This window comes from Palaemon carinicauda, chromosome 40, assembly GCF_036898095.1.
Source record: "Palaemon carinicauda isolate YSFRI2023 chromosome 40, ASM3689809v2, whole genome shotgun sequence".
NCBI classification, from domain to species: domain Eukaryota; kingdom Metazoa; phylum Arthropoda; class Malacostraca; order Decapoda; family Palaemonidae; genus Palaemon; species Palaemon carinicauda.
Window position 1 is genome coordinate 18,648,477 of NC_090764.1, and position 12,992 is coordinate 18,661,468.

A 12,992-nucleotide genomic window follows, 5' to 3' on the forward strand; every position below is an offset into this window, starting at 1 on the left:
ATTTGTATTTTTCCTAACTATACAAACCTTAGCTATTTAATATGGGTTATTACTTTCGGCGTAGCTGAAATGACGAACCATTAGAATTTTAACAAGGGTTTACTACCCCACCGTCAGTTAGCGGGGGGTAGGGAGGGTAGCTTGCTACCCCCCCCAACCCGCCCCACACACACACACACACACACACACCTGTGCTTGAGCTCACTTTGCTTAGAGGTAGGACTTCAAGGGGGATAGGGCTGGTGGGCAAGTTTGATTAAATAGCTAAGGTTTGTATAATTAGGAAAAATACAAATTACCTACAAATTTGTCATTTGTTCCGTAACTGAAATACGAACCACGCTATTTAATATGGGTGACTCACCCGTTAGGAAGGGTGGAAAGTCCCAGCCAGTACTGGCTTTTGGTTTTGCCCGGGGACTCAGTATACGAGTGTGTCAGCACTCAACAATAAGGAGTCCCTGCACCTCGCTAGAACCTTGCTACGCAAGGGTTGCGGCCTACATAAGCTGTGTGTGAAGGTATGAAGTGTGACTCGTCCTAGGAAGTTGACCTGTAGTCCTTCAGATGGAAACTTTAGGCTAGGACTCTCCCAATACCACCTCGTCAGGGTATGGGGATGTGACAGTATTAGCTTAATACTAGGAACACAAGGAAGCATGGTTTACCTGCAGTGGTTCGAGGTCAGCTGTGCAGAGAACCCAGGATGCTGCTTTCCCCAAGAGAGGGGAGGATGAAGAAAAGAATAAGGGCCAGACAAACCTTTTCATTCATGCTTACTAAAACCGGGTAACAATGGCCTCAACCATCTGCTACTTGTCCATTAAGGAACCTGAGGTTTTAAACCAGCTGTTGTGCAGCCACCACAGGGCTGATAGAAAACGTATCAAGCCTCCTGTGGGTCACGTCTTGCAGGTAGTGGGCTGTAAAGGTTGTCTGACGCTTCCACACCCCAGCTTGTAGCACCTGCGTCATTGAAAAGTTTTTCTTGAAGGCCAGGGACGTGGCTACGCCCCTGACATCATGTGCTCTAGGGCGACGTGACGGAGGAGGGTCTGGATTCAGGGGCAGATGGATCACCCTATGAATCCATGCCGAGATGGTATTCTTGGTAACCCTCCTTAGTCCTCCCAGTGCTCACAAACAATGCCTGCACCTGGGGACGAACTGCAGCCGTTCTTTTGAGATATAGCCTCAGACTCCTTACTGGACTCAGTAGGAGATGGTCTGGGTCATCTGTTACAGAACGAAGACTTGAAATCTGGAAGGAGTCGAACCGAGGGTCCGGCACTCCCGGATTCTGAGTCTTAGCAATAAACTCAGGGACGAACCTGAACGTTACCTCCCCCATCCCCTTGAATGGGCGATGCCATAAGAGAGACCATAAAGTTCACTGACTCGCTTGGCCGAGGCCAAAGCTAGTAGGAACACCGTCTTCCAAGTTAGGTGGCGATCTGAAGCCTGGCGTAATGATTCGTAGGGAGGTCTCTTAAGAGACCTGAGAACTCTAACCACGTTCCATGGAGGAGGTCTCACTTCCGACTGAGGGCAGGTAAGTTCATAACTTCGTATGAGTAGGGAAAGTTCCAGCGAGTAAGAAATGTCCACACCTTTGAGCCTGAAGGCTACACTTAAGGCTGAGCAATAGCCTTTCACTGCCGAGACTGAAAGGCGCATTTCTTCCCGCAAATACACGAAGAACTCCGCTATTGCTGGAATAGTGGCATCGAGTGGAGAGATACCCCTTCCACGACACCAACCACAGAAGACTCCCCACTTTGCCTGGTAGTCAGATGCGGATGACCTTCGCAGGTGTCCAGACATCCTGTTCGTAACTTGTTGCGAAAATCCTCTCTCAGTGAGGAGATGCTGGATAGTCTCCAGGCGTAGCGAAGCTATGGCTTTGTGAAAGATGTTGGCGTGTGGTTGTTTGAGTAGCTCGTGTCGTGGAGGGAGTTCTCTCGGAAGTTCTGTTAGGAGTTGCAGAAGGTCTGGAAACCATTCCGCGTGATGCCATGGCGGAGCTATAAGGGTCATCTAAAGATTGACCGATATTCTGGTCTTGTTGAGCACCCTCCTCATCAGACAAAACGGGGGAAAGGCGCATATGTGGATGTTGTCCCACCGTTGTTGGAAGGCATCTTGCCAGAGCGCCTTGGGATCCGAGACAGCGGAAGCTTGAAGTTCAGCGCTGTAGCGAACAGATCCACAGTCGGGGAACCCCACAAAGTCAGGACTTTGTTGGTTACTAGATGATCCAAAGATCACTCGGTACTCACTATCTGAGATGCTCTGCTCAGACTGTCGGCGAGCACATTCCTCTTGCCTGGAATGAAGCGAGCCGATAGTGGAATCGAGTGGGCTTCGGTGCATCTCAGTATCTCTACTGTGAGATGGGATAGCTGCTTTGAAAAGGTATCTCCTTGCTTGTTGATGTAATCCACTACTGTGGTGTTGTCGCTCATCACCACCACATAGTGACCCGCCAGGTATTGTTGGAACTGTTGAAGGGCCAGGAATACGGCCTTCATTTCTATCAGATTTATATGGAGGCACTTTTCTGATTCTGACCACAGGCCTGAGGTCCTGTGTTGCAGAAAGTGGGGCCCCCACCCTTTCTTTAAGGCGTCCGAAAACAGCATCAAATCCGGGGGGAGGACGAGAAGATCCACTCCTCTTCGTAGGTTCTCGTCTGTCACCCACTACTGAAGGTCCGTTTGTTCCGCAGGACCCATAGGGATCATGACGTCCGGGGAATCGTAACCCTGATTCCACCAAGACTTGAGTCGCCATTGGAGGGATCTCATCATGAGGCGACCGTTGGGAACTAGACGAGCCAAGGATGAGAGGCGACCGAGGAGACGTAACGACAATTGGGCTGGAAGTTGTTCTCGTCTGAGGAAAGGACTTGCGACCCTCCTCAGCCTTGCTATCCTGTCGTCTGATGGGAAGGCTTTGTGGAGATTGGTGTCTATGATCATGCCTAGATATACCAGTCTTTGAATGGGAAGCAGAGAGGACTTCTCGAGATTCACCATGATCCCTAGTTCTTGGCAAAGTCCCAGAAGTTTGTCTCGGTGTCGAAGAAGGGCTGACTCCGAGTCTGCTAGGATGCCGATCCTGTGTGCCCACGACGATATTAGGGTGAACACTCTGGTGAAAACCTGTGGTGCTGTGGAGAGACTGAAACGCAGCACCTTGAACTGGTACACCTTGTTGTCTAGGATGAATCTTAAGTACTTCCTTGAAGACGGATGGTCTAGGATCTGGAAGTACGCGTCCTTCAGGTCCAGTGTACACATGAAGTCTTATAGTCTCACTGCAAGTCTGACCGTGTCTGCGGTCTCCGTGCTGAACGGAGTTTGCTTGACAAACCTGTTCAGAGCCGAGAGGTTGATGACTGGTCTCCAGCCTCCAGACGCCTTCTTTACAAGAAAGTCGACTGAAGAAGACTGGGGACCCGTTGATGACCTCTTGGAGAGCGCCCTTCTTCAACATGGTCTGGATTTCTGCCCGAAGGGCTTGCCCTCTTGCCGATCCCATGGCAAGGGAGCTCAACGACACTGGATCCGCTGTCATGGGAGGTAGAGATGTTGTGAACGGGACGCGATATCCTTGACTGATTACGAAAATCGTCCAGGAATCGGCCCCGAGTTGCTGCCACCTGTTCGCGCAACTTTGTAGGCATCCCCCCACTGGTGGACATGCAGGGGGATTGCCAATCCTAGCGTTTGCGGCCTTGGCCGCTCCCTCTAGGATTCTTTCCTCCCCTTGAGGACTTTTTGCCTTTCTTGTCCTTGACAGGAAAGGGCTTAGACACCGTCGTCTTCGCTGCAGCTGCCGGTTTCATGGTCTTGGTAGGACGTGGTTGCTGGGGTGCTGGAGGTTTATAGGGCTTCGATGTTAGAGCCCTATGTAGGAGAGAGTCCTGGTTGGACTTCCTTCACCTCTCCGCCGCCTGCTCTACGTCCTTAGGCTCGAAAAAGTTCTTCCCCATAACGGAAGAATGTCTGAGCCTGCTGATCTCAGTATTGGGGACCTTTTGATGGAATCTCTCAGACACCGCATCTCGACGTTTAAAGATGGTATTAGCCGACAAGTTCGAGACTTGGTGGGCTAGAAACTCGATCGTACGAGTGCCCGAGAGTAAAAAGGTCTCCATGGCCTTCCTGGTACTTTCTTTGGACAAGTCCTCTGAATGTAACAGGATGCCTAGGGACCCTAGCCAGATGTCCAGCCACGAAGTTGCCTGCATGGCACACTTCGCAACCTTCTCCTGGCTAAGGATCTTCGTCGCCGAGAACGAGACCTGCCAGTTGGAGTCGCTCTCTAGAGGGACTCCCCTGGTAAGCTCTTCCAAAGAATGGTGTAGGGGAAGAGCTAAACAAGTCTCCTCAATGATGTCAAAGTACCTCTGTTGGACACGAGGAGGTGGGAGGAGTTTGTTGCCGGCACTGGATCGGCTGGAGGAGGCAAGCTCGGAGAGCTGGGCTTCGACCTTGTCTCTGGCACTCTTAACCCCTTGAGACCAGGGCAAAGCCGCACTGGCCTTTGAGGGTTTTTGAGTCCCAAAGACTCGGTCCAAGACCGTGTCTTTGCCCTCACGAGGGGGAATCTCTGGATCCGCAAACCCATTGAGATTCCTCATAAGGGTCAGAACCTGCCAGAACGCATGCTCTGACTCCTGCAGCTCCCCTCCTGAAGGGCTAGCAGCGAAGTCTCCCGTCCCCAAAGGCTCTTCTTGGGGGGACTCGTGGACGTTCTCCGAGTGCTTGGCTGGCTCCGGTCTAAGCCTTGAAGATGACTTCGGCAAAGTCTTGGAGTCCTTCGACTCCCTCCTGGGAGGGATGCAGGACTCCAACAACGATGGTGGGAGGCTCTTCTCCACCCCTACCCGAGAAGACTTTCCAGCGCGAGGTTGGGTTTCCCTCTTTGGTGCGATGGGGAATGCCTCATCTCGTGTGACTCACCTGAGGACGGAAAATCTTCGTCCGAAAGGGAGGGAGTGAAAGTCTGGGGGGGTGAGGAGGCCTTCCTCAAGGACTTACGAGGAGTCAGCTTCGCCCTCGGAGAAGTTACCACGTTCGACACTCCTCTCTTCCTCTTCAGGGGAGTAGAAGCTGCCAATGATTTGTGGCCCAGCTCAGAGAGAACAGGCTTAAAAGCCTGCATGACTGCTCTGACCAGGGACCAAGGCTGCTGACTGACAGCTGTGCTGTCAGAAACTCCCTCTGGAGGGAAGGGGATCGACCGATCCCTAAGAGGAGTTACCAAAGGGGGGTTCGCCTGAAAAGATGAAGGAGAAGAAAAGTCCCTGGACCTATCTGGAATCTTCCCCCCCTCCGGCGAGGGCACTGTTCTACGCTTGCAGGGGGGGGAACACGACGATGATGACCTGGCCACGCGTTGTCCTGCAGCCTCGCGCGTGTGGGGTTGAGGATCGTGCTGAGGATCGTGCTGGGGAGCGTGCTGGCGCTCGCGCGATGGGAAATGCCCTGGGTCGCGCGCGGGCGAGCGATGGCGAGGGCGCGATGGCGAGGGCGCGCGGGCGAGCGATGGCGAAGGCAGAGGGCGCGCTGAAGGATGGATGAGCGCTCGCGCGCGAAGGGGATTGTTCGCTCGGGCGTGCAGGGTCCGGCCGAAGAGCCCGTGCGGGCGATACCGTTGGGCGCGCCCACGCAGGAGACACGTCTCTTGCACGCGGGCGCGCATGAGAGCGCACATCCGGCTGTGGCGATGGGCGTGGGCGCGGGATGGCGTGCCAGCGAGGACCGATGGCGCGTTGGTGAGCGCTGGCGAGCAGGGGAAAAAGTTAACTTCCCCACTGTGCCCAGATCAGAAGATCGTGGGCGCGCAGGAGATCGTTGGCGCGCAGGAGATCGTTGGCGCGCAGGAGAACAAAAGCGCGTTTCAACAGGAGCTTCTGCCGATGAGCACTTGCGCGCAGGAGAGACCTGGCGCGTAAGGGACATATGCACTAACTTGAGCATACGCCCTTGATGCCCCGAAGGGACCGTTGCCCGTTTTACAACGGGATGAGTTGGCACCCACAGCGCGACAGCAGCCAGGAACGGCGACGGCAGGTCAGCAGGGCTGACGGGTGGAAGGTCGGCGTGCCCTTTGTAAGGACGACCTTCCACCGAAGGAGATCGCGAACGATCTGCAGAGAGGTCCAGGGTTGTAGCTGGGAGAGTCGGAGAACGACAGTGAGGTTCCGAGGTTCCTCTGCGGCGGACTGCGGTGACGATGAACAGAAGAGCTGCCTCCTAACACCCTTGTGAGGTGAAGGAAGGCCTCTACAGCGAAGAGGAAGGCGGGCTTTATACCTTATATGCCCTCTGGGGGCCATGGGGTCAGCGGGCTGACCATCAGCAGTCCTCCGAAGAGGAGTGTCTGTGAGTGAACTCCCCCGAGGGGGAGAATCACCGGCAGGAGAGACCGTTGTACTTAGTTCCTCCCTCGAAGGATGTGCAGAGGGAGGAACTAAGCCTTCAGCTACAGCAGGATCATCACGAGCAGAGGTTTAAGATAGCTCATCGGAAGCCTCTGCCACGACAACGTCGACGATAGACAGAGGATCATCCTCTGCTAAAGTCGGCGATTGTTTGACAGCGGCTCCCAACCTGATCATGTCAAACAAGGCTTCCTTGGAGGGCGATCTCTCAAGCCCCAAGGAAGCTGAAACAAATCATCATTAGATACAGGAATATTTAAATCCTCCCCCGGGGGAGGAGGAGGAGGAGCTGCCTCGCTATGGGAGGCAACTCCCTCTCCCAAACCCCGAGATCGGGCAACAGAACAACGGTCTACGCTACCACTCGACAGTTTCTCGGAAGAAACCGATCGAGTGGGAGCTTCGGAGGAGGTTTGGGCCATGGAAGAAGAGCCCTTGGTATTTTCTCCTTTCAAAGAAACCTTCGAAGGAGAAATATCCCGCCTGGACTTCTTCTTCCGGCACCGAGAAAACCTCTCCCACTAGGAGGTAGACCACTGCCTACACTCACCACACACTTTATTTCTATCACACCGCTGGCCCCTACAATAAGGACATAGGGTGTGAGGGTCTGTATCGACCGCCGACATATACGTGCCACAAGGGCGGTCGGGTAATCCAGGACACTTTCGCATAGCAGAGGCCAACTTCACGCACACCTGTCAAAAGAAAAGCAAAAAGCATTAAAATTGCTGTCAAAGAAGGCGAGGGTGAAAGCGGACACGTCCGACTACCACTCGAGCCGAGAGCAAAGTGAGCTCAAGCACAGGTGTGTGTGGGGGGGGGGGGGGGGTAGCAAACTACCCTCCCTACCCCCTGCTAACTAGCGGTGGGGTAGTAAACCCTCGTTAAAATTCTAATGGCTCGTCATTTCAGCTACGCCGAAAGTAATAACCCATATTAAATAGAGTGGTTTGTATTTCAGTTATGGAACAAACTGGATTTGGAAGCCAATCTTGCAGGTGGAAAAGCAAAGGCCGTTTTACCAAGAGTCCTCTTTGAATCCATCCAAGAACCCATTAATTTCAAGGCTCGTTTAGACGAGCGTGAGAGCACCATCTTAGTATAAATGGGCAGTTTAGTAGCCTTCCCTAAGGTAAATTCCGATGGAGAAGAACGAGGAGCCACAGGGGTAAAGTGGTCAGGAAAAAGGCCTGTGAAAATCAACATCAACTAATTAAGATCTACAGAATGTTGATAATGTTTCTCTTCTTCCTCTTCCGAAACGGCTTCTAATGGTTCATCCATGTCAGAAACTTCTTCAGGTTCATCTTCTGACAGTGCAGCTGCTGCTGCTGCAGCCTGAACCGAAGAGTCAATGTCGGAATGAGAATGCTTGCTATGCTCAGTAATTGCCTCAGTTGTGCGATCATTAGTCTTTCGTTTAAGCTCGCCTGTAGTTTGGGTAACAGCCTCCAACTGAAGCGGAGAGGTCGATGTTGACTGGTGTGTGACGCCATGAATGGACTGACGCTCGACGTCAAAGGTCAACTGTCATGTGCCGTTGCGTGGACGCCTAGCGTCCGCTTGCTGTTGAATGGACTGACGCTTGGCGTCAGGGGTCAACTGCCGTGTGTTGTCGCGTGGACACCTAGCGTCCGCTTACTGTTGACGCTGACGCTCTATGCCGTGAGTAAACTGGCAAGAGCCGTCGCGTGGATGCCTAGCGTCCACTTGCTGTTGACTACGACACTCCATCGTATCATGAGTCGACTGCCAAGAGCCGTCACGGTGACGCATTGCGTCCACTTGTCGCCGTCCCTCGTCACGTCCGTAAATTGATTTTTGTTTGGCAACAGTTCCCTGACGCGACTCATCTAAATCAACCTGCCGTTGAGCACTGTGAATGGGAGATTGCCTGTGCGATAACACGTCAGCACCAGACACATCAGGCCGCCTGTGCGACAACATGTCTAAAGACCGACGCCCAACCGCACTGCCAACCGCAGGTTGATAAGACCGCATTAACGACGAGAGCTGTTGTTTCATGCCCAAAAGCATAGACCACTTAGGATCGCTAGTATGCGAAATATTCGACTCCTTTTCTAAGGGGAGATCGTCTTCTATCTCACTATCACCACGTTTCCCACTTTCGGGTGAAGAAAGTCAGTCTGACGGAAGCAGCGGAGCATGAATAGTCACATCGGCAACAGGCAAAATTTCTGCATCTGACAGTAACACATCATCAACTACACCACGGTCAGAGTGTTTCGCAGGTGTGCAAGCGTCAGAGGAAGGGAAACGCTCAGGTGTATCCCAAGTACTACAGCCTGGTCGACGCGTAGGCGATTTATGACGTTGCGCGACCGCGTGCGACTTTCTTTTGAGCGGTCTAGATGCATGACGCCAGGCCTCGCTACCCGAACCTTCATCGGAGGAAGGTGAAAACGTACCAACCTCATCTTTTCTATGATGAGGGTGAGCGACATGTGCTACGGCAGCAGGAACGCTCGAGGGGACGTCTGTACAATTGATGAAGCCTCTCGTTCCCTTTTGCCTTCCGACATTACTTCTCACATGGGTTCGGGAGCTTGAAAGAGGTCGTAGGCTGGGCGAACGACAAGATCAAGCAGACGCACCCTCCACAACACTGAACACATTCGAAACACTTTTCACATTTCCTTCAGAGTCACGATTTTTCAATACATTGATTTCGGATAAAATCTGATTTCTATCCGCCGCTAAGGACTCAACTTTTTCACCGAGAGCCTGAATAGCGGTAAACATATCCTTCATAGAAGGTTCCTTCGGTTGTTGATCTACCAATACGGGGGAAGGAATAGGATCAATGACATTAGGCAAGGTTAAATCAACAGAGTGTGATGAACTGCGCCTAACCCTGTCCCTCTCTAATCTCTTAATATGACGTTCATATGTTACCCATTCATCATCGGTTAATGAAACGCATTCATCACACCGATCCCCAAAAGAACATGATTTTACCCTACATTTGATGCAAATATCATGTTTATCTACAGAAACCTTAGGAAGTTGAGTACGACAACCTTTAACACCCTTAGGAATAACAGGGGAGGGGTCGGCCATATTGAAAAGTTAAGAGAGAGGCCAAAACATACAAAGGTTAAATTATTTAATATAACCTCAAACTAAAAGATTTCAAGAGTAAATGAAAAAGGAATCAATTAAGCAAAAGCCCAAACTCAAAAAACGTAGTACATCACCAAATAACGTCCAAACAGAGTAATAAAGCAAGAGAGAATTTCCAATAGTACAGCCAGCAATGGCGGCAGGAGAAGATCTGAAGGGTTTGGTCTAGTTCTACCTGTTGTACCGCAAGGGTGCTAGTGTACACCTGGCATATCTGCGATAAGCCGTGAGATTTTGAATTTTCTGCCGGGCGTCAAGAGACTTTAGCCATTCTTATATAACCAGCGGGTAAGTTTTATATTTAAAAACTTTAATTACTAGAAAAACTGGAATTCACTATAAGAAATGGACGAGTTCTGGCTAGCTTGGTATTTTTCTCTAAACATTAATGGGGGATAGAGCATAATACTTGGGTATCGGTCAATTAAAATGTGAACTCTATGTCTTACTCTAAGTCCATTGTTTACTTTTGGGAGGCTGATTAGGAGGTACAGTGCTTTGCATTTGCTTCTGCCAGATGTTCTGTTTTTTTTTGTTTTTTTGTATGACAAAATCATTACCTGGCATATTTAACCAATTACGATCCCCCAAATATTCATGCACAAGTTCCTAGATGTTGTTCTACAACAGCCAATTTTTTCCCCTCCTCCCCTTCAGTTTCAGCATGACTACCATTACATAAAGATGTCACTAAGAGAGAAGTACATTATATTTGGAAATTTAGTGTACTGTAATTTCATCTATTTCGGTAATTGATTATGTTGAAAACACTTTCCGTCCAGAATGTAGCTCTTGTTGCTCATGGGAAAGTAAAAAAAATATCCCTGAAATAACGACCCACAGGGCTTGTATATGCAGCACAACCATGTACTGCTTGCCAAAACAGAAGAGCAGTGATGTAATGTTAATTTTTTTTATGTAGCAAGTCACAGCAGAGAAAAAACACATCAGGACGTAAAGTGAATCATAGATATTTATGATACTTAAATTTCAAGCCACTTACATGAACCATATATTTTTTCCAACTGTTTATTTTGCATTTCTGACCATTATTATTGCTGCGAATCACTAGTTTTCTGGTTTTCCCAACCCCATAAACCCCAATTTCCCACTGGGGTCCTACATAATTGTCTTTATATAAGTGGTCCAAAAACTTGTGGTCAGAACTTCTTAAAACACAGAACAGCGAGTGGGAAAAACACATGGTTCATGTATTTTGCTAGAAATCAAAGTATCACATACCTAAGAGACGGTAGAATAGTTTTCAAATCATAATACAGCAAAACTGCAGAATAGCTAGGGCAAAATGCGTTTGAGAAAAACCATACGCCCATTTAAACATGGCCAAGCTACAACCTTAACTACAAGCTCAAGGGCGCCAACACCAAAGTCAGCCCACTGTGGAAAGGAAAGAAAATGCAAGTAAAAAATTTAGAATTAACTGAACACCTAGCACTACGTACTGGATCGTTCAGTCTGGCAAGATCTGAAAGTAAAGGATGGTCATAATTATGAGAAATCTTGAGTAAAATGCACAAAGAAATAACTGAACTATGGCGACAGATTAACACCCAGATGAATGATAAGGCATTTAACAAAGCAAGTATTTGCACAACTAATTAAGACGAGAGGCAATATCTCGACATAACAATAATCAAAACATGGGATAGTATTTTGCCATTATTTTAATTATCTAATTAATTACTCAGCTCATCTGATTTTGCTTGGTTTAGCTTATTAGAATGATAATATAAAGTTGAACTAAGTACATGCGACTACATGCTATCATCCATTTGGCCCGCTAAGAGTATTTTTGGCTCTTTTAGTCATCATTTGGGTAAATCTAGCTTCCTTTACGCAATTTGACAGACCGAATACATATGTAAAACTACATTACTGAATGGAGCCAGCCAGTATGGAAGTTAACATACAGATACGGTCTACTTTAGGGAAAGATGATATAAAATCCTTACCTACTTAAGGGAAAGTTAAGGACACAAGAGTCCTAGGGGTTGGTTGCAGGGGTGGCATAGCTTCCCTTCCTTTCCGTTCCCCAGGCAAATATAAACAAGCCCTAAGATTAGGTTGTTTATCTATATCTTTGGGTAACAGCCATGTCGTCCTGATATAAGTTCCTTCCGGTGTAACAGTCTGGTTTTCCCCCGGTCCGAAATTCCCCCCGGGGGAAATATGGCCCAGGATATATATCCCCCCGGGGGAATTTTGTCCCAGGATAATATTCCCCCCTCTGGACCAAGATTCCCCCTTTGCTTGGTGGAAGTAACCATTATTTTTTTTTTCGTTTGTCATGGGAATAAAATTCAATGGGATTTCATAGAAAAGCTGCACAATGAAAGTTTACATTTAGGCAATAAATTGAGGTCACAAAATATTGCTTGGATAAAAAAGAATAATTAATTTTAAGCGTGCTGCTCAGATTCTTGGTGATTCCGTATCAAACCCCATGCAATATTGCTTAGAAAACAAGCTTGCTGATTTCGAAAGATGTGAGGGAACAATAAAATTCTTTAGTATATATATCCTCAATTCAAGAAATTTGTACAGATGTAACTTTAAAGAATTTATGATGAAGGCTGATATTGGGATAGTTCAAGGGGTTGTGACCTGGGTAGGTTTGTGACCTGGGAAGGGGGTCCGGGGGCTTGCCCCCGACTAGGGGCTGTGACCTGGGAAGGGGGAGAATTTTACCGTTCTCAGTAAATACCTGAAGTTTGTGACCTGTCATACTACTAGGTTAGGTTAGGTGGGTTTGTTAGGTTCTGTGCCCTTTTTGTACCTTTTATATATTGAGTAAAACTTATTTGGAAAATTTATCTAAAATACGTATGGAAATATCTAGCATTGCTGTCTTTAGTAATGTCATCGTGCAACTTAAAGTTAGCCGAATTGCTTGATCTGTTTGATTGTGGTTGAAATGAAGGTCAAATTCGGTTAAATCACGTTATTAACTATAGGAAAACATACATTTTCTGTTCGAAATCACTCCCTGTAATACAATACAAATTTACCAGTTTCTCTGTAAGGGAGGGTGGGGGAGACATGGCCTAGGGGGGGGGGAAATATCCTAGGGCTGAAATTCCCCCCGGGGGAATAACAGCCCAGGCTGCTTTTCCCGGGGGGGAAATCGATCCTAGGCTAATTTTCCCGGTGGGAATTTCAGTCAGGGGGAGAAAAATTTCCTGCTACACCGGCAGCTCCCTACTATATATTTCTTTGAGTGATATTACAAGAGAATTACAGTCAGGTGTCACGGGGTTCTAACCCCCTGAACGACTATCCTAAGATATCGTGTATAATCAGGGACGTATCCGTAGATAACCATAGATATCTGCACCCCAAACAGACTTAACCCTGTCTAGGAATCTGAGGA

General features: G+C 48.8%; 1 protein-coding gene across 2 annotated transcripts in view; it reads right to left on the bottom strand.

The window, feature by feature from the left end:
• Nucleotides 1-12,992, bottom strand: part of LOC137631990 (cyclin N-terminal domain-containing protein 1-like) — a 51,206-nt gene that overhangs the window by 37,752 nt on the left and 462 nt on the right. The window contains exon 2 of one of the 2 annotated variants that reach the window (XM_068363978.1): nt 11,065-11,087. The exons of the other annotated variant lie outside the window; for it this stretch is intronic. Coding sequence (XP_068220079.1) covers nt 11,065-11,087 — 23 coding nt within the window. The remainder of the gene's footprint in view (nt 1-11,064; nt 11,088-12,992) is intronic. 2 annotated transcript variants of the gene reach the window in all.